Raw genomic sequence first — 20,140 nt, 5'->3', positions numbered from 1 at the left:
TGATTTCCAGGTGAAAGTCTGCATAGTTCCTTAGAATCACTCAGAGATTATACAGGCTAAGAATATGGCTACTCTTTCGCAAGAGATTTTTTTTTCTTTTTTTTTTTTTTTTTTTGCTTTGGAGGGTTCTTTTGTGAGGTTGATTGCTTGTTTTAAATAACACCTCAAGCTTTCCAGAGTTGCAGATGGGCACAATGTCCCACACATAGCAATGCATGAGACAGGGGCAGAGGGACACAGGATGGTGACTTATCTCACCATTACAGACAAGCTTTGAAGTACTAACATACACAAAAGTGCAACACCAAAACAATACCGAAATTCACACAAGTTTGTTTATGAATTGGTTATTATTTTAATACAATTTTTACACTCAATCTTTATTTTATCAGCAACTGGTTTTGAATCACAAACAGATTAAAATCTGCAAATCCAGGTCATGCTTTTCTTCTCAGCTCTAGGAACAGATTACCACCAGCAACTACAACCCCAAACTAATCTTGTCTTTTTGGTGGGACCATCTGGGGGGTTGGTGCAAAAACATGCACCTTTCTTACAGAACTATCCACCTTTCTATTTGGGACTGATTGCAGTGCTTAACTCTCCTACTCATAGGGGCTGTGAGGTACTGTTGAATACTCCTGGCAGTCAGGATCACACGGATTTGCAGCCAGCGTGGATGCACCTCTTGTACCTGTCTCTACAGGGCAGATGACAGCTGGAGCACTTGTAAGGTCGCTATCAGTAGCCACAGTGTCAACTCTCATTCTACAGATGGCAGTGGGAATAAACATGAGCTCCCCATTCCACCCAGTCTGGAGACAGGGAGTGTCTCAACTCTTCTTACTTGGGTCTGGTTCTACCTCTGAATACAGGGGTAGGCAATTCACTTCATATGAAGTAATATTTGTATCTTTCAAGAAAGAAGACAAAATGTTCACTTTTTTGCTAATTAGGGGTATTTTTGTTTTTGTTCCAACTTCAAAATACTACATAGTACTTTCTCTAATCCAAAATCCAATCCAATTATTTCAGTGATCTTTGGATTCAGTCTCTTCTCATTAACAGGCCAATTAAAAACCTTTAATATTTCTCTCAAGTAACTGATAAATTAGACGAGAAAGTAACAAATTCCACAAAAGCAAAGTATGTAAATCTTAACAAAATTAAGAAAAATAGACATCTGACAAAAATGTTGCACATGACAAAGAGAAATTAGATTTTAAAAGTGATAATGATATTCTGGTTACATATTTATCATAAATCCATGATGGAAGAGATGGAAGGTAGGTCATCTGTAAATGATACTGGGCAGAGGTCAGAAATAAAATACTGTTGAAATTTTCAGTTTCAGAAATCCCACATAGACAAAATATTACAAAAAATATTAAAGAATCTCACAAGCAACACATTAAGAATTATAATTCTATCAGAAAACCCTTAACAAAGTAACCTTTGTGAATATACCTGTGAATATTATAAGCATATTAGGTATGCTTAATTTTCATTCTAATAAAGAGGAATGGGGATTCAAATTTCACAATGAGGTTAAAATGCTATCATTATTCATAACTAACTTAATCCCATGCCTTTGGTAGCTGCCTCACACAAGCCAAAACCTGTTCCCAGAAAACGGGCTATTCTATAATGATTGAACTGACTGTATTTAATTTTGATACAGGCATTTAAAAATAACCTCTCACTAATTTTGCTGATTCACACTAATAGCTTAGTGTGAATCAGCAGGTACCAGTGTTTTGGCAGCAATGCAAATGCATGCTAATTTTCTTTGAGATCTTTCCTAAAAAAAGCAGAAATGGAAGTCAATGCCAGAATGATTGTCACATAAGTGCAACACGTTACTCACTGTAAAAAAGATGATAAAGAGACTTATTAGAATCTCTAGAATTTTAAATAGTACCAAGAAAAGAAGGCTTTTGCAATTCTTGTATCCAAACACATAGGCTATTATACTGTAATCCTCTCCCAAACCACCAAAATCCTAGCATCTCCCCACAAAAAGCTCAGGAGCAGTCCAGTGCATATGCTCCCATCAACATCCTCCAACAGGACCCAGAGGCTCCTGGCTTTGTGCTGCTGAGCAGCTCCACGGCTGCAGCCCTGGACCAGTGGCAGCTGCAGGTCACCCTGCAGGGACACCATTTGCAGCCACTGCAGCGTGAGTCAGCTCAATTACCTTTTCCAGTCTGCCTCCATTTTCTTTCATTCAATGCGCATATACTTTGAGACACAAAGCAAGTCTTGCAGCCAACTAAAATTAACTTCCCCAAATGTATAATGAGCTAAAATGATCCCACTCAATAGCTACTCCAGCTATGATCACAGCCTCTGAATACCTGAAGAATCATATTTGTAGCATATCCTTAGATGCGCATACCAGGCCACCAGAGATCTTAAACAAAATTAATTCCTAGGCAGTTATAGCATTCTGATAGCACCTGAAAAATCTGGTCTTGACTTCCTCTTTTCCCTTTCTTTCATTTCAAATAATAGGTTTAGCTCAAGTACCTATGTCCTGATTTGAGGAATTTTGATGAACTGCAGTTTTCAAGTAAGTCAGCGCAAAACCCATGCTGTTCAGGATTTTATTAGTGATCCACAAGTCCACATGGCAAGCTACTAGGTGTGACGTTAAGTGGTTTTAGATCTGCTTTGACAAAGGAAATGGGACTATACACCACTTTGTTGAAGTACAGAGCTGTGCACATTGCTGACCAAAATTCTCAGATCCAAAAATTCTCTGCAGGTTATGAGCAGCCCGAAACCGTAACTTTTGAAATGGTAACTGTCAGAAGGGAAGTTGTTAAGGCTTTATGGAACAATGACAGTACCATAAAGCAAAGACTTCTTAGGAAGCCTGAAGGAGGCAAGACCAGTGCTGCTGCTGATGCAGATAGCTGCCAAGAGGAAATAAAACATCTCTTGCACTTTGCCAAGATCCCCTTTGGCTGCAGGCAGGCTGGCAATAAAATAGTCCTAGGCACAGGTAAGGAAGGACTCACTTAAGTCAGCAGCTGGCCTCTGCACTGGCTAATGGGCAACAGGAGGCCTCCTGGTACTATTCACATAGGAAATGCATAGACGTTCTTGACAACCACAGGACAAAGTACAAAGTAGGCACAGTGCATAGCTTGAGCATTTATTAGAAGGTTGGGGGTGAACAGCTATTTAAATAAAATGGATTTTATCTAGACAAAGGCTTGAATATGCACCTCTGCAACAGTTAAGTGTCTCCAGATGGAAACTGACAGATAAAATACCAGTGTACAAATCTTACAGAAAGGCCTTCAACAGCTTCACCCTACCCCACCCAAAAACATGGTCTTTTGTGAGGATGCTTTATGCAGCTGAAACTTTCTTGTTAATTAAGCAAAGATTGGTAGGTACAGCTGCAATTTCAAATGAGCTCTTTCCAAGACTCTCCACTTGTTCTGCCTCACTACCAGATGCACATTTTCTTTTCCAGCTTGTACATTGTTTGCATTTTTTTGTCCTTTTCATATTACCACAAGATGGAAGTTATCAGTACATGACAAAGAAAACAGAGGCACCACTGGAATACCCCTTTAAAGTCACGTTGCCTGTTGTCTTGGCAACCATTTAATTAGTTCTGTTACTCATTTTTCACCAGCACCTGGCAACATCACCTCTCCAAGATCTGAATAATAATTAAGGAGTCTGCCAAGTCAGCTGCTTTACAAGGCAGTAGAAAAGATCTGCAGGAATTTCCATCCTGAATCTTATTTTTAAGGAATCACAAATCACTCATAAATTGCCCAACAGCTGAATACAGTGTGCACAAATATTACCTTGACAACCCATCCCCTTGGAAAGAACACAAAAATAGTCTTGGGATCTAATCATGCTCCCTGCAGTACCAGTACCTACATTGCTAATCACTACACAGGGAGGGGCATCAGACCTTAAATTCTTTAAGTGAAAACACACAAATGCTTTGACAGACAATCGCTTGCATGTCTTTCTTTTGACATCATAGGCGTATGGCACGGGGATAGGCCCCATTTCCTCCAAGCTTCCTTTTGCAGAAAAATTGCTACCCTTCACATTGTTGCTGTCCATATCCTCAAGCTGTTCTGAGAAGCACACAAGCACGTACTGAGCCACCACCCCAATTACCATAATTAAACATGATAATCAAACAGGCTCCAGTCAGCCAGCAGTCAGACCTGAGAAAACCTGAAGCCTTCCTCAAGAGTAAACTGTCCCTATATGTGAGCTGCACAGAGACTTCAGATTCAAAAGGCTGGAAAGAAAAAAGGTTGTTTAATTACATTCCACAGGCAATCCCATCACCTTGGATGAACACTTGCCTTGGACAAAACGTCACCTAGTTACCTAAATCCATTTCTAAGTTTGGGACCATACAGGAATACAGACTTACAATCATCTCTTTGAAAGTTCATAGTTTCAATGGTTGAACACCCAAAATTTAATATTTGGGTGCTGTAACAAAGTAAACATTCTGACATCTTATTAGAATGTGGCAACAAAAAAGCCTTCTCTCTGCCAAACAGCAGAGAGGATACAAAGGAGCCTCATACGGAATTCAGTATCAGAGAACAGCAGAAAGAAACTAAAATAATTCTGTTATCTGTACAGTGGGCTTCTGGAGGTACAAATGCGCTTCTCCACAAAATTTTAGATGAGAAGTTGGTCAAAATGGATAGCTTTATCCCTTGATATTGCCTTTATTCAAGTTTCAGGCTCCCTTCATGCTTTGTAAACACAGATTTTGGCAGTTTATTGTTTAAAGATTGAGCAGTCGTGAAAAACACATTCATTTCTGCTTGTCAGATATGTTGATGAATTCCAGTCACATGCAATTAAGCTAGAATTCAACACAATGACAGATTAAACAGCAAAGTCTAGACAATAAGGGGAAAAAAATCAAAAATACAATTCCCTGAGAAAAATTCCTAAACAATTCTACATTCTTTCTGCTGAAAAAGGGCTGCACTGTCTTATCTTATTTATTACATGAAAATAGAGTATTTGTTTTATTTTAATTCATGCAGTGGTATTAGAATGTATAATCTAAAAGAGGCAGTAAAAACACAAGTCATGCTGTAATATTTTTGCTACAGGAGTAACATAGGATCTAAGTTTTTAAAGTAAAACAAAGATATGGCAAAAATGGGATACACTGCATTTTGCATTTCTTAAATTTTCTCTCTGTAAAGCAAAGCAACAAATGTCACTGAGACATTGAATTGGCTTCATGACATTTAAAATAAAATGAAAGACAAGTATTTTAGGCCCCAGTTTACATCTACATAAATAAGGGGCTATATGTTTTTACTCAAAAATCTTCATGCTGTGTATTGTTTTATTGGTTATGCTTGTTTTCAAACCAGAGGATGAATCATAGAAGTATGTAATTTTTTCTTAACCCTGGCAGTGCTTCACTCTCTCTAGATCTGGGGAGATATAGCAAAAACTGCTTTAACATATGCTGCAAGAAGAAAAAATTAGTTACACAAGACATTTTTGTACATTATTTAAAACCAATTTGTCATGCTAGCAAGGCATCAGGGTCTCTTTGTCAAAAGTGTATAGCAACTGACCTCAGGAAGGTGATTTAGTAGTATGATACAAAATTTCATAGCCCTTTTCACCACACATGAGAGAGGTTCCAGAAGTTGGAATTTTTAACACTTGTCAGTAGTAGGTTGCACTGTATGACAGCACTCAATATGGATACAGCCACAATGATTTCACCAATGACAGAAACCTCTACTACTTTGAAAAGGTCATATGTGTTCAAATGAGAAACCTAATTAAATTCATCCATACTCATTCAGCAATGGTATTAAGTGTAATGAGATCTTAGAAAACTTACCAAACACTTGATTCTCATGAAACCAGAGCAAACCCAAACTTTACACTTCACAAAACTGGTAAACAAAAGTTTCAATTTATTGAATGAATCCTCTTAAGGAAGAATGAGCTTGGAAAAAAAGGCAGCAAAAGAGATTTAGTCTTACTAACCCTATACATTTCTGATTTTTTCTGATTCTGATTTCTCATACAAGCCAAAGAAAGTTCCTGGGAGTGAAGGCAGACTCACCATAATGCAGCTTCTCATAGCAAGAAAGATAAATAACTTCAAGTCCTTTGGGAAGAAACACAGGGCTTGAGCTGCAGTAGTGCAGCAGCTGTGACATCAGTTCTGGCTCTGTCCCACTTTAGAGCTAACCTTATCAGTTATTGTTTTGTATGTACACCACCTACCACAATAAGCTTCTGCCACTGGACTACTAGATTGGTGCCACATGAAGAATGTGTTCAATCAAAAGGTGAGTTTTCTTAACTTTAAAAAGGCCCTAAAACTACTGGGCCAGGCAATTTCAGAGTGTAATTTAGCAGTTCTGTTCTTAAACTCACCTCGAACTTCAGGAGAGAATCGAGCTGAATGGCGAGACACAAAGAGCTTCAGTTCTTGATCCAAGTTGCATTCGACCAAGTTTGTGTCCCATGATCGGATTCCTAAAATTCAAAATACAAAACACAGGTAGCTTGACACATGAGCACTGGAAGTTTTAACTGAGTACTTTTCTATTTGCATTCAAACTATTTACATATTTCTGAATTCCAAGCCCAGCCTCGCTTTCTTCCAAGGCACAAAGCAATTTTTTAAAATGCACTCAGAAGGATTCTGGAAGGAATCAGAAAAAAACCATCTGCCTTTCCAAAGGGTAACCATTCTTTAAGGCCCCAGCTTTAGAACTGCAGTAGTAGCCACTTTACAGTAAGTTACCAATGTCCCTGACATGACTTTAAAATCCTAACATACAAATTTACAAAACCAGAAGTGAATCACCCAGAGGACACTTCAGTCATGTTGTCCTTTTTAGAAGAAAAAGACAGCATTACCTAGCATGTTGCTAATTAATATTTAAATACAAAGTATTAAATTGCTGACTTCTTCATTCAGTATCTTTGAAGCATACCATACTTTAAATTAAAATTCAAGTGATCTTTTATTTATGAAATGTCAGAACTCCAGTTTTGAAATTTGAAAATGCTGTGCTTGATCTTTGTTTTTTTTTAAAACCAAATTGCATATCTCTGTTCCCTACTGTTTTTCCCCCAGCTACTTAAAAAGTAAGACACTTGACACTTCTATGACCAAAAAAAATATATTATTCCAAAGTAGATTTTTAAGGACTGAAATTCGACCAGGGAAAAAAGTCATTGCAGCCAAAAGACAAGTTTCTAATTTTCTTCCATAAGATTTTAATGAACAATTTGGAAAAAAAAATACACTTCAGATTTTTATATAATTTTGTTTTGAAATTGTTCTGAAAATCTTCTACTTTTGAAATAATGAGCAGGCTGTAACACTACTAGTGAGTCCAGGCACTACTGCAATTTTGAAAATCAAAATTGCACTCATTTTTTTGTCCTAAAAAACCATCATTACATTTACAGAAATGAACTGGCAAACAAAATGGATTGCTAGTGAGGAAGTGTCTGATGGCCCCTCCCCACATGACCATGCTTTTGCATGGAGTTATTGGATTAGACCACTTTGGGGTTTGACAACAAGATGCCTGAAGAGGTCTGTGTCCAACCCCTCAGAATGAGTCTAGAATTAACACTTCTCTCAGGGTTTCAGGCTGTGGATGTTACTTCAATACCACTTCCCATGCTATATGTATTTTCTGTTTCAAGGCAGCAGAAATGCCAGAACTTAAGCAGAAGCCACGTTGTGGGGATGAAGCATGAGGAAAAAAGAGGGAATAGCGGAGAAACCAGATCTGCAGTGCTAGACTCCCATTGCACCTCTGAGTAGGTTCTCCATGCAAATACGAACATCTGCATTTCAAGAGCCTGAAGCCTCTGCAAGAAGAATGCATCCAGGGCTCTTCCTTGTCAGCATCCAAGTAAAGGTAGTAGCAAGCCTACTGTAACATGCTAGCAACAATTAAGTAGCTGCCATTTGAATCTCAAGAAAAAATTGAAAATACAGTATTGCCTGTGTTCCATAACCACTTGAGAAAAATAACTGAGCTATAACCAGCCACCTCCACTTCCTGACTGACGCATCATTGTTCAGAGGCATAAGCAGCAAGACTCTCTTCTGTGAGTCTCCTTGCTTTGTTTTCTCAGAAAGCACTTGGCCATATGGTAAATTTTTGGGACAAGTTTTGGCAGGCAAATACATCTAAATAGGCTTTAATATCTTCCAGGTGCTGGAATATCTGAGAGCAAGAACACCAAGATGATATAATACCATACAAATAGAGCCCATATGAAAACAATAACTATGAAACTGACATTGATCACAAAGCTGAAGTGCACTGAATGAATGAGTGCTGAACTTCAAGAAGCTTGAAGAGAAATAGCTCCCTGGCTTATGACACCAAGCTTGGGCAGAGAAACTACAATGCTTTCTGGAGGTCCACTAAACAACACGGACTATGATTCATCAACGCTGCTAATGAAAGGACTGGTCCACCACCCCTAGCTGCTTTAGATGTGATCCTAATTTGCTGTAGGCATAAGATTCTGATTAGATGTAGTCAAGATTGCCCAGTCATTGCCTGATTGAGCCAGGCAATATCCAAAATACATGACTCAACTCAAAATAAATTGGGAAAAAAAAAAAAAAAAGCCAAGGACATAAAAGCCTTTATGCCCTATGCAGGCAAGCTGAAGCTGGAATTTGGGTAGACTATCCAAAATATACAACTGCATGATTCAGCAATCTGGATGCAAAAATTATGCATGTGTATTACAGCAGAACAAAATGTATTAAATGAATGATATCACTATATCAGGTTTTGGGCAGAACAAAGGTAAATGTGGATGAAAAATCCAAGGTCAGTCCAATGATGGCTTAGCAGTGTGGACAAAACTGCTGTAAACATGGCGGAACTGGAGCCATTTCTTTCTTTATGCAGTCTTAAGAGTGCAGTGCCACTAGACACAGGAATAATCAGCAGGGAGGGCACACCCAGTAGCATCTGCTACATCAGTGGAAAAATCTTGAAGCTTTCTCTTCACTCCCCTCTTCTCTTTTGGTGGATGGTGGGTTGGAGAATTGCCTCTTTAGCAAAGCCACATCCAAAATGTAATTAATGAAAATGCGTCTTGCCACACCATTCCCTCCCCACGATATATTAAGAAATGACTCTGCATTCCGCCAGGTTGCGTAGCATCACGCCACTGATGTGTTATCAGCAGATGTTTTCTTTGACACGTTGCTCTGCAGTTTGGCGCATGAATCCACAGTTTTCACTGATGGTACTCAGGAGATGTACCAGAGAAGACAGTAAGGCAGAGTTATCAAGAACCAAAATGCATTTAAAGCTCTGTTGAGAATAAAGGCAGCAAGAAGTGGGTTTTTTTCCAGACTACAGCAGACTTTCCAAACAGAAAAACATTATCTGAGTCCACAATTGCCTCACACAGACAAAGCGTCAGACTCCCACTGTATTCATCCAGAAAAATGTAACCTCAAAATTTCACCAAGGAGTTTTCTTAGCAGGCAAAAATCTCAATCAGATGGTCTGATACTAGAAACAGCAAGGTGACTTCTAATCCAAAATGATGAATTAAAAGGCCAAACATTCCCTCTAAACACCTAAACCTGTAAGTGGGTGTTCTGCTTAGTGGCAGGAGATAGCAGCAACTGAGCTATGCAGCAGCGACTGTACAATAGGAGATTCAAGAAGAGACTGGAGAGCAATTCTTCAGAGGAAGGGTATTAGCTATCTTGAGGGAAGAAATTTTACCAATTTGCTTTATAATCTTTGACAATTTAATTAAAATGCAACCAGTTCTCTTCTTACACAACTGAAAATTAGATAGAGTTAAGGAAGTGCAATGCTGAAGAAGCTCCGAATGACAAAGCACCTGCCTCAGTAGCTCTCCCCAAGAGACAATGGTAGCAATAAAGATGAACAGGTTATGATGAAACTGGTTAGCTGAGATGAGGATGCCTTTTCCCTCAAATAGTAATGAAAAAGAATTCAGAGAAATAACCAACTAAAGCAACAATGGTTGAGAGAGCAACAATAGAGACACAGATGAAGTCCTAGCTGGACCGCTGAACCACACCTACATGACAAGGCTGCTACCAATTCCCCGTTCCAGGATCTCTTCTCCACTCTTAACAATGGCAGTTCCTGAAATCTTTGTTTTCACCAGCCCAGAACAAAAAAAATACAAATTATAAAATCAGCTATTAACTGAGTTTAAATAACTGTAAAGTCTGGCAATAATTTTCTTCATGCTTTATTCCACTAATACCGCAACAGCTTGTTGGTTTTTTGTCTTTCTTTTTTCCTCCTCTCTGCATATACACTGCAATCTATTGTATCAGAAACCACAACGATAACTTATAAAACTGTCATTTCACTTGCAATACCACCCTGCATCGCCGTCTTAAGAAAAGGACAAATAAATGCCGAGTCAGAGGAGCCCGCAGTCGGACAATAACGAGGCTGAGCCCTCGGGTAACAGCCTTGTTACTCATATGGGTTTTCTTTATTGGAATATATACGCGTATATAGAACTTGGGTCCTGAAAAAATTGTCCAGACGACAGAAAAGTCCCAGCGCCCAAAGTTAGACACAAAGGCGCGGCTGCGCTCCCGCCCGCGCAGCCCCTGCCGCCGAGAGGGAAAACGCCCCGAACCCCGCCGGCTTAGCGTGGCGGTGGGGGACGGGGACTGCGGGCGGCAGCCGCCCCGCAGCCCCAGCCCAGCCCATCCACCCCATCGCCAGCCGCCCTTTGTCCGCCCCGAGCAGCCACCGGGACCGCAGTGCGGACCGTGCCACGCCCACCCGCCGGTGTCTCCGGGCAGACGGGCTCGGCGGCGGGCGCTGCGCTCCCGACCCGGCCCCTCCGCCCAGCCATGGCGGGGAGGGGGCTCGCTGCGGCTCCCGCAGCCCCGCTCCGCAGCGCCCGCACCCCGCGGGGGAACGTGGGTGGGTGGGCGATTGCGGCGGGACCCCCCGGGGAATAAAGAGCCGGAGCCCGCGGCTCGGCGGGATGCGGTTCGGGGCTATCCCGGCTCCCGGCCGCGCCCAGGGAGGGGCAGGGCGCCGGTGGGGGGTGTCGCGGCGCTGCTTGCGGCGCCCCGGCTCCCGCCGCCTCACCTCGCTCGATATTGGTGATGGCCCGCCGCAGGTGCTCCTCGGTCACCAGTTCGCCGATGACCACCAGCAGGTAAAACTTGCTGTCTAGGAAGCGGTGGGAGAGACTGGGCGAGGTAGAGGTCGGGTTGGGGATGCTGCAGGAGGGCTCCGAGTCCACTTCCACCACTACGGTGGCCATCGCCTCCGCCCCGCGGCTCCGGGGCGCTGAGCGCAGAGGGGCCGCTCGGCGGCAGCTCCGCAGGCGGCAGGGAGGGAGTGAGGGCGGGTGGGGAGGCGGCGGCGCTTTTATACGGAGACGGTGCAGGGCAGGGACCTGGTGAGGAGGAGGAGGAGGAAGGGGGGGAGCCGGCGCATCCTCCGCGCCGCCGCCGCCTTTCCAGCATCCACAGCTGATGTCATCTGCGGCAAATCCTCCCCGCGGCGGCCCCCGGAAGCAGGAAGGACGCGGGGGGCGAACAACGCCCCGAGGGGATGGCGAGGGGTGCGCCCCGCGCCTGGCTCCCGGCCCGGCCGTGAGACCCCTGGGCCCGCGCCCCTCGCGTCCCTGCTCCCCGTGCCCGTTCGGGGCGTCACCCTGCCCGGGCCGGTTACCCCTAGGCCCGTCCCTTAAAACAGGGCGATGAGGAGCCGCAGGTGATGGCCTGGCAGACCTGGGGAGCTCATGCGGGAAAGCCGGCGTCGGGTTCCAGCAGCGCTTCAGAAGCGGATGAAAAAGCAGTGCCACTGCCCAAAGCCAGTTGTCCTCTCCTACATCTTGCTGTACCACTGCAGCAAAATTTGAGTCATACTTAAACACACACCCTCATCCAGCAATCTAAATGTTCTTTCTAACTTTTTAAATTTGAGAGCAGTTAATTTGATAAGATACTTCACATGTAGCCCTTCTGCATATATTCAATCCCCACGGATATATGACACTGGATATATGAAAAACACGGATATATGAAAAACACTGGTTTTGGACAACATGCTGAAACCTGTAGTCTTAGCTTATTCAAAGCTGCAGAAATTCAAATGGCTTTGATAAGTAGTGTTGACCAGGCTCAAGCATCTCCAGGGAGCAATGATAGCAGAAAACTTATGCAATGACAGAACCAAAGATTTCATTTCTCTTCTCATAGATATTAGTATCAACGCCCTAGTACTCTGTGATAACTACCTCTGAAAAGTGTCTTAATCTCTCCTAACAATGGATGGAGAAGTCAAATGTGATGTCTTAGATGTTCCTCTCACTTTACTGACATAAGCAAGCCACTCGTTTACACTAAGCCTCTTGTTTATATGGCTCAAATGATGTGGGATAAATTTCACTGTGACACAGGAAAGGATATAAGCTTTTATAGCTTGTTTTTTAAGATAACCTCTTGTCCCTGACTGAGAAGACACTTCCTCTGTCTGCAGCTTCTTACAGTGCTGGGTGTGCAAATTCTCTGCCTACTGCTCAGGAGTAGAGTGCTTGCCTGGATGAACCAGTATATCAGCCTTGTCTTCTTCGTATTTTCTTCCAGGGTACAGTGGACTAATTTGCATGCATTTCAGGTTGTCACTCCTAAGTTTTTTCTGTCATACTAGCCTAGAGGCTACAGTTTCAACCCACAAAGGTTAGAACAGCATCATTTTAAGTGCTGGTCCATAGTGTTGTGTCTGTCTATAGCACCTAGTGGTTTTGATACGAATAGTTCCTCTGCATAAATACAGCACTCAGAGTCTTGGCTTACACAGTGTGGTATGTTTGGATGTTGCATCCAAAGTACTTTTCCTGAACTGCCGTTATTCTGAAGGTTGTGGAGTGCAGACAAGTGTTTTCACAGCCATGTCAGGTGGCTGAGATGACACAGTGGTAAAGAGCAGCAGTGCTCATTCTTCACTGGAGCTGACACTGCTGATAGAGCAAATACAATGGTGTAGATGCAGAAGAACTAGCAGCAGTTTTAAGGTTTGCAAGGTATTCAAAGGTGCAGTGTTCCTCTTGGGATACCCCTGCTAATCTGGGCCCCGCTGTGACTTTGCTCTTTCCTCTCAGTTTCCATGGGACGGTGTAGAGGCCTACTTAGAAATAATGTCCATCTCCTGTAGCCTTTCCCTATATGACCCCCTTCCTAATAATTTATTATAATTTATAGATACCTTCAAGACTTGCCACATGGTACCCGCTGGAGAAAGCCAGCTTCAGGCTTCTGTCACTGCAATCTGTAGTTTTGGGATATGCCTTTATGCCAACCACCAGCAAGAGCAGCTAGTTTCTCAAGCATGGAAGGGGCTTGCCAAGGGGTCTTGCCAGCTGGTTGCAGAATAGACAGATGCTGGTTCCTGGACATAAAGATAAAACAATTCCTTACCTCACAAGCACAGCAGGTTAGTCAAGAAATGCACATCAGTACTCAAAGGGCACTGTATGTGCTTTTAAGGAAAGATTCCTGTGAATTTAAAAAAAGCTGATCACTTACATGCAGGTAGGTGTTACAGTTACATTTGAAATAACCTGCTCAGGTAGTTCTCTATTTTATACTGCAGTGTGAAATAACACACAGTTAGAACATGGTATGAACTGTTACAGTCAAACTGTCATGTGATGGGTGATGTGTCACCCATTAAAACCCTATGGACAAGAGGTTGTCTTTGGAAAAAAAAGGGTCTTGTGCTAAACTCTTCAAAGGATGCAGACCTCTGGCCTTGTCTGTTCACAAGCATGTGCTGCCTCATCTGGGATGGAAGGTAGATGAGAAAGGTGCTTTATCCTCCAGAACATATCTCTGAGGAAGCTGCAGGGTCCCAGCTCCATAGCCACTGCTCATGCTGTGTCTTGCCCTGTCAGTATCTCAGTCAGGTAGATTTGTTCATTATCATCTTTCCCTACCTGGAAACTAATTTATATTCTGCAATATGGAGCATCAGGTCCACTGCTGAGTGAAATGTGGAGATATGCTGCACAAGGCTGACTTAGTGTCCTGTGACCCCCACTGTTTGAGAGTGATACCACCTCCCTATCTGCACCTAAATCACAGAGCTATGCCACTTCAGTAGAAGAAACAGCAACATTCATGGACTATGGAATATATCTTACTGTTTCAAAGAGACAGTGATTGAGATCTGCACCTGTCTAGCTTTTGATTGTCTTGGTTTGATTTTGTTACTTTATTATATTCAATACCAAATTGGAGTCCCACAGCTGAATGTGGTCAAATAGTATATGCAAAGCTGTATTTTTTAGATGTATTTTTTAAAGAGGCAGTTTAAATAAAGTGCTTGAAGTTTAAAACATACTTCTTGGTAGTATGTGCCATTTGTTACCTACTAATATTCAAGCTTCATTCTAGTCCAAACTTCAAATTTTAAAAAAAGTTTCAGTGATGTACAAGCCTTTAGACTGGCCCTTTGTCTCAGGTCAAGTGTCATCCCTACCATGAAAGAAATACATATCCACATGGATTGCTTCAGACCAATTGACATACAGACTGGGGAACAAGAGGTTGGAGAGCAGCACTGTGGAGATGGACCTGGGGTTGCATATGAGTCAGGCAGCCAGGAGGGCCACCCGTGTCCTGGGGGCATCAGGCACAGCATCACCAGCCAGGCAAGCGAGAGGATTCTCCTGCTCTGCTCTGAGCAGGGGCAGCCTCACCTCAAGTGCTGGGGGCAGTTCTGAGTGCCAAAGTAAGAGTGAGATATAAAACTATTGGACAGTGTCCAAAGGAGCGCCATGAGGATGGTGAAGGGCCTTGAGGGGAAGCCCTGTGAGGAGCAGCTAGGGTCACCTGGTCTGTTCAGCCTGGAGGACACTGAGGGGAGATCTCATTGCAGTTACAGATTCCTCATGAGGGGAAGAACAGGGACAGACACTGATCTCTGTGGTGACCAGTGACAGGACCCAAAGGAATTGCATGAAGTTGTGTCAGGGGAGGTTTAGGTTGAGTATTCGAAAAGGGTTCTTCACCCAGAGGGTGGCTGAGCACTGGTAGAGGCTCCCCAGAGAAGCTGGAACAGCAACAAGACTGGCAGTTCAAGAATTATTTGGACAACACCCTCAGGCACATGGTGTGTTCTTGGGGTGTCCTGTGCAGGGCCAGGATTTGGACTTCAATGATCCTCCTGGATCCCTTCCAACTCAGGATATGCTGTGATTTTTTGAATTTAAGAACTTTACTGAAACTGAACTGTCTTCACTGAGAGAAATGCCAGTCTGAGGATCGTGCAATATATCATGAAGGGCATTCCTCACATTAGTAGGATTTCTTAAGGGTAGGCAGGAAGGCCTAACTTCTAGAGATGGAGATTTGCCAGCCTAGGCCTGAGGTGACAGATTCACAGAATGGCTGGTTGGAAGGGCCTCTGATAGTCATTTTGTCTAATTCCCCTGCTCAAACCGATGGTAGGTTTCTGACAGCTATGTTCAGTGGGGTTTGAATATCTCCATGGATGGAGACCACCACCATTCTGGGCTACTTCTGATGCATGATGAAGTCAGGAATATGCAACCAATACTATAGCAGATAATACCTATAACACTGTGTACCTTACCTGGTGCCTTCCCAATGTGACCATCATTCTCAATATCCCCACTCCACCATGCCCCCATTTTCTGCAATCTACCATCCCCATGTGGTCCAGCCTTTACCTCTCAGGGTCTCCTCAGTGCATTGTTCCTTTGGGGCAACTCAGCAGAGCCACAGGTGCAGAGGGACAGTCAGCATGTCACCCTGGCCCCAGGAGGGCAGAAGTGTCACCCTGCAGCTGCTGGCCATGGTGTGGTTAGTCATGAGCCCTTCCCTGCCAACACCTGGGCATGTGGCTCATGGAGACAACTCCTCCTGCCTTCCCCCACTTTTTAGGCAGGGAAGCATCGTCATCTCAAGCATCCTCAAGCTGGTGCTGCCAGAGGAGCTCCTCTTGCAGCAGTGATAAGGCAATAGCCAGGGTCACCAGAGAGAGCTGTATCTGCATGAGCAGACAGAGACATGGACTCCATGAGAGACTCTTGGGAAATACTTTACATTTTAGGGTGGCAGGCTTTATCTTTAACTACATGGAAAATAAAAATTACTTGACCAACATTCATTTCAGGTATTTTAAAAATATTAGTTCAATTTTAGTGATTACTTTTTAAATTTCAAAGTAGAAAAAGCTTCTATTTGGTTATTGTGGAATATCCATTTCAATTGGTATTTCATCTGTTTCCCACTCCTTCCACTTTCTCCACAGAAAATGAGAAGTTACATATAAAAAAAAAAAAGTGAAGAAAGCAACACTATTGCTTTTAAAAATAACATTTTTTCTCACTTTTAGCTTTCTGTCTTGAAGTGAGAGAAAAATAACATCAAGTAACATTTTGCGTTGCTTCCCAGAGGAAAAATTTATTATTTTTTATCAGAGTAATTTCCCTCTTTTTCTTTAGTGGAAAAAAAATTAGAAGGGAAAAAAGAAAAAAGTATTTTCTTTAACTGCAATGAGAACGAAATGAAAAGAAAAAGATTTTCCCCTGGACTATTAAAAAGAGACAAATTAAAAAATAATTATTTTGCATAATTTTATCCTGACATTTGCTATGAACAGAACATGTAGCTTTTCATGAAAATAAAATTATTGTTTCTCCACTGTTGGAGGGAAAATACAGCCGTTTTAAGTAATTTTTACTAATTAGGATAGTGCTTAAAATTCAGCAATAAATGATAATAAAAGTATTGAAGACAATGGTACTCATTGTACCACAAAGCTGGTTGGATAATTAAAGCATCATCAGCTGCAAAAACAATGGTAAGACAAAGTGGTTGGAATCAGGCAGTAGTTTTGAGCATCCTTTGAGCTCAGGGCTCAGTTGTCAACTCTTATGAACAAGAGAGAGAATGGTCTGGAAATGTGCGATATAGTTAGGGTTTCAGGAGCTGAGTTTGTGAGAGTTTTAATTCTTATTGAAGGACTGCAAGTTACAGAATTTAATTTGGGTGCTAGGGGTAAAATACAAGTAATCTCCTGTCACACCAACCTGAAGAACTCTATGGTCCACAGTCCCCACACGTGCTTCCTTTCAAGCCAGTTTCAGAGCTCAGTCTTGACTTAAGAGGGGAGACAAATCAAGCCATGGGTTTAGGATGGCTATACGTACACTTTCATCTGCCTAGTTTGGGGGCAGCTGCAAGCTGGGAGTTCCTGCACGGAGCTGTTGGCTGCCCTGAGCCCCATGTGCAGCCTGGCCACAGGCTGCCCAAAACCTGTCTGCCTTGGCAGCACACCCTGTCCATGCTGGAGGACCATCAGCCAAGCTGTTAGTCCCTTAAATCACTACAGGCACAAAGGAGAAAGATATCAATGAATATGAAAAATATTTAAAAAATGAAAATATCAGCTGCTGGCCACATGCTGCTCCATCCTAGATACCAGGTGACAAAAGCACATGGAGGTGCTCTAAAGAAAAGGGTGGGTTTTTTGTTTGTTTGGGAGGTTTTTTTGTAGTTTGTTTTGCTTGTTTGTTTGTTGGTTTGTTTTTGTTTTTGTTTTTGTTTGGGGTTTTTTTGGGGGGTTTTTTGTTGTTGTTGTTGTTGTTGTTGTTTTCTCTCCAAGCTGAATTGTCTAAAGCTGCCTCTGGTAACTAAACAGCACGTAGGTATTTTACATAATATTTTCAGGTCGTTTTAAGACATGCCTTACAATACTTTTCAGAGGTTACCTGCCAACTCTGCTAGTTCTTTAGTATTTAGAATTGCTTTGAAATTATTATTTTACTAGGGTCCTGTTCTCTCAAGCACTCTACAATAGAAATGACAAATTGCTACTGCACAGAGAATAGAAAGCAAGAAATCTAGGCAAGCATAATTTCATACAGTGCACTGACAGGCTTCCAAACACAGAATCTGGGGAGCTGCTCCATCTTCCTACTGGAAAGGTCCAACAGACCCTGGTCCTACACTGGAAGCATCACAACTCTCCAAGGTTGCAGCAATTTCATGTATTGCATAGCTGCAACCAGAGTGGTGCATCATTTTTCACCCTTGCCCAGGACTTTTTGTGCAATGCAAGGACTTTGATGCAGCCTTTCTTTCTAGCGCTCTTATTATGTTGAAAGTTATGATGAGTCTTATTCCTAAAAGAATAGTTTGTGACTCTGATACTGCCTAAACAGTGTTTAGCCATTCTACTGATGTAGCTTGTAGTCCTGCTGTTACAATCATCCCATCCTTTAAGTGTTTCAACTACCACAAGCATCATACATTTTCAATAGAACTTGATATTCGAGCAGCATAAATGGTAGAAATGGTTGACTTAATTTTATATGTTTCTCAAAACAAATTCCAGAGTTGGAATTTGTAGGAGACCACCTACATGACGGACCATCTGGTTCCTTTCCCCTTTTGTGCACTTGATTATCTCGGCTTAATAGCAATGTTACTATTTGTATGATTTTGCAGCATAATTTTGGCATTTGTTTGTTTGTTTGTTTGTTTGTTTGTTTCCCTTTGTTTTCTGGGTTTTTTTGTATTTGTCTGCCCCAGGCACTCCAATAGGCTGACACAAAGTACAGATGATTTAAGGGTGCTCTTTAAGTTAATAAGTCATTCCTAGTGATTGGTATTTTGCAGTAGGTTGGGATGTGCTGACTAAGAGTTGAACTCCAGAATTTACTGAAAGGCCTGAGTGGAGGGTGTCCAACAGGGGTGCCAAGAGAGCTCAGTAACCTGAGCATTTTGCTAAGGGGCTCCTGTTTCAGGAGTGGATAGAGACCACCACCACTGGGCATTCTAACATAAGGGTTCACCATCAGTGTTTGCTTTGTGCCCAGGGGCGTGCCTTTTAGTCCTGCCATGGCAGTGCCCCAGTACAAGAGTCCTTGTGGAGCTGGAACCATGCTTGCTATAGGATAGGCAGAGTATGCCATGATTGCCTCCTGAAACTTGTCCTGATTTTTTGTCAGGTTATAATGCAACTTTCTTGCCAGAAGTTGGATGATAACCTCTTTGGGTTATTCTAGAGTGGTGCTATATTTTTGAAATACAAAGAAATTTTGTTCTTTCTCATTATTTGCAAAGTAAATAGAGCAATGCTGAAAAGTATGATTTCCAATGCGGGAATATAGATCCATGACCAAGTACATTACAAAATGCAGAAAATAAGCAATTTTTTAAAATGTTCTTTTCCAAATATTTATAGTCTGGTTTTTGAGGTTGTCCTGTGCCAGGTCAGGAGTTGGATTCAATGATTCTTGTGGGTCCTTTCCAAGTTAGGTTATCCTATATTTCTATTAAATATTCCATTCAATTTTCCCTAAGATATCTTGAACTTCTTAAATTGTGGGGTTTTTTTCTAACTTCTCCTTATGCTAGTTCCAAAACCATTTTGAATTTCAAATTTGAAAGGGTACAGTAGCTCTTCAAAGCTCGAGGTAGGCAAGATTTGTATTACCCTGATCTATTTTACTGCAGTCATCCTCAGGCATACTTTATAGATAGCAGTTATTATATTGTCATTATGTGGAACAATAGTATATACTTGTGTATATCACATAAATGATACAAGAAATACCTCTTTCTCCTCCTAGTAATACTGGTAATACTACTTTTTACATCTTCTACTGGTAATACTACTTTTTACATCTTCTACCACAGCAGCACAGAAATGTTGCAATTTCTGGGATAACACAAAGTGCCATTGCACTGGGTTTTGTGAAAAGGCATGAATTACTATATCCTTTCCAAGCAAAGTCATGGATATACATTGCATAGATAGAATGTAATCTCCATTTTTGGGTAATACAGAGGCACTGTATTTTGGCAAAACATGGTCAGAACTGTTTTTTCATATTTCCCTGAGAAAATCCTGTTTCCACAAACCACAATGTGTTGACTCTGTAATAGGAGGGAACAGTTTTATTTATCTGGATATCCTTACCACAAGCTCTGTATGCTTTCTTTGGATGATTTGTGTTGAGGAGGTTCAGTCACAGTAGATTTTGTCTAGATTTTGTCAGTGAGAGAAAGCTCTCAAAAAAATCCCTATGACAT

General features: G+C 42.0%; 1 protein-coding gene across 1 annotated transcript in view; it reads right to left on the bottom strand.

Moving 5' to 3' along the window:
- MAP1B (microtubule associated protein 1B) overlaps positions 1-11,343 on the bottom strand; it is a 72,171-nt gene extending 60,828 nt beyond the window's left edge. The window contains exons 1-2 of the mRNA XM_066569081.1: positions 11,151-11,343; positions 6,427-6,528 (exon numbers count right to left, since the gene is read on the bottom strand). Of these exons, the coding sequence (XP_066425178.1) occupies positions 6,427-6,528; positions 11,151-11,328 (280 nt within the window). The 5' untranslated portion in view covers positions 11,329-11,343. The remainder of the gene's footprint in view (positions 1-6,426; positions 6,529-11,150) is intronic.
- Positions 11,344-20,140: the final 8,797 nt, after the last annotated feature.

The sequence above is a fragment of the Molothrus aeneus genome, chromosome Z (genome assembly GCF_037042795.1).
Source record: "Molothrus aeneus isolate 106 chromosome Z, BPBGC_Maene_1.0, whole genome shotgun sequence".
Lineage (NCBI taxonomy): Eukaryota > Metazoa > Chordata > Aves > Passeriformes > Icteridae > Molothrus > Molothrus aeneus.
This window is presented reverse-complemented; position numbering and strand designations above follow the sequence as displayed.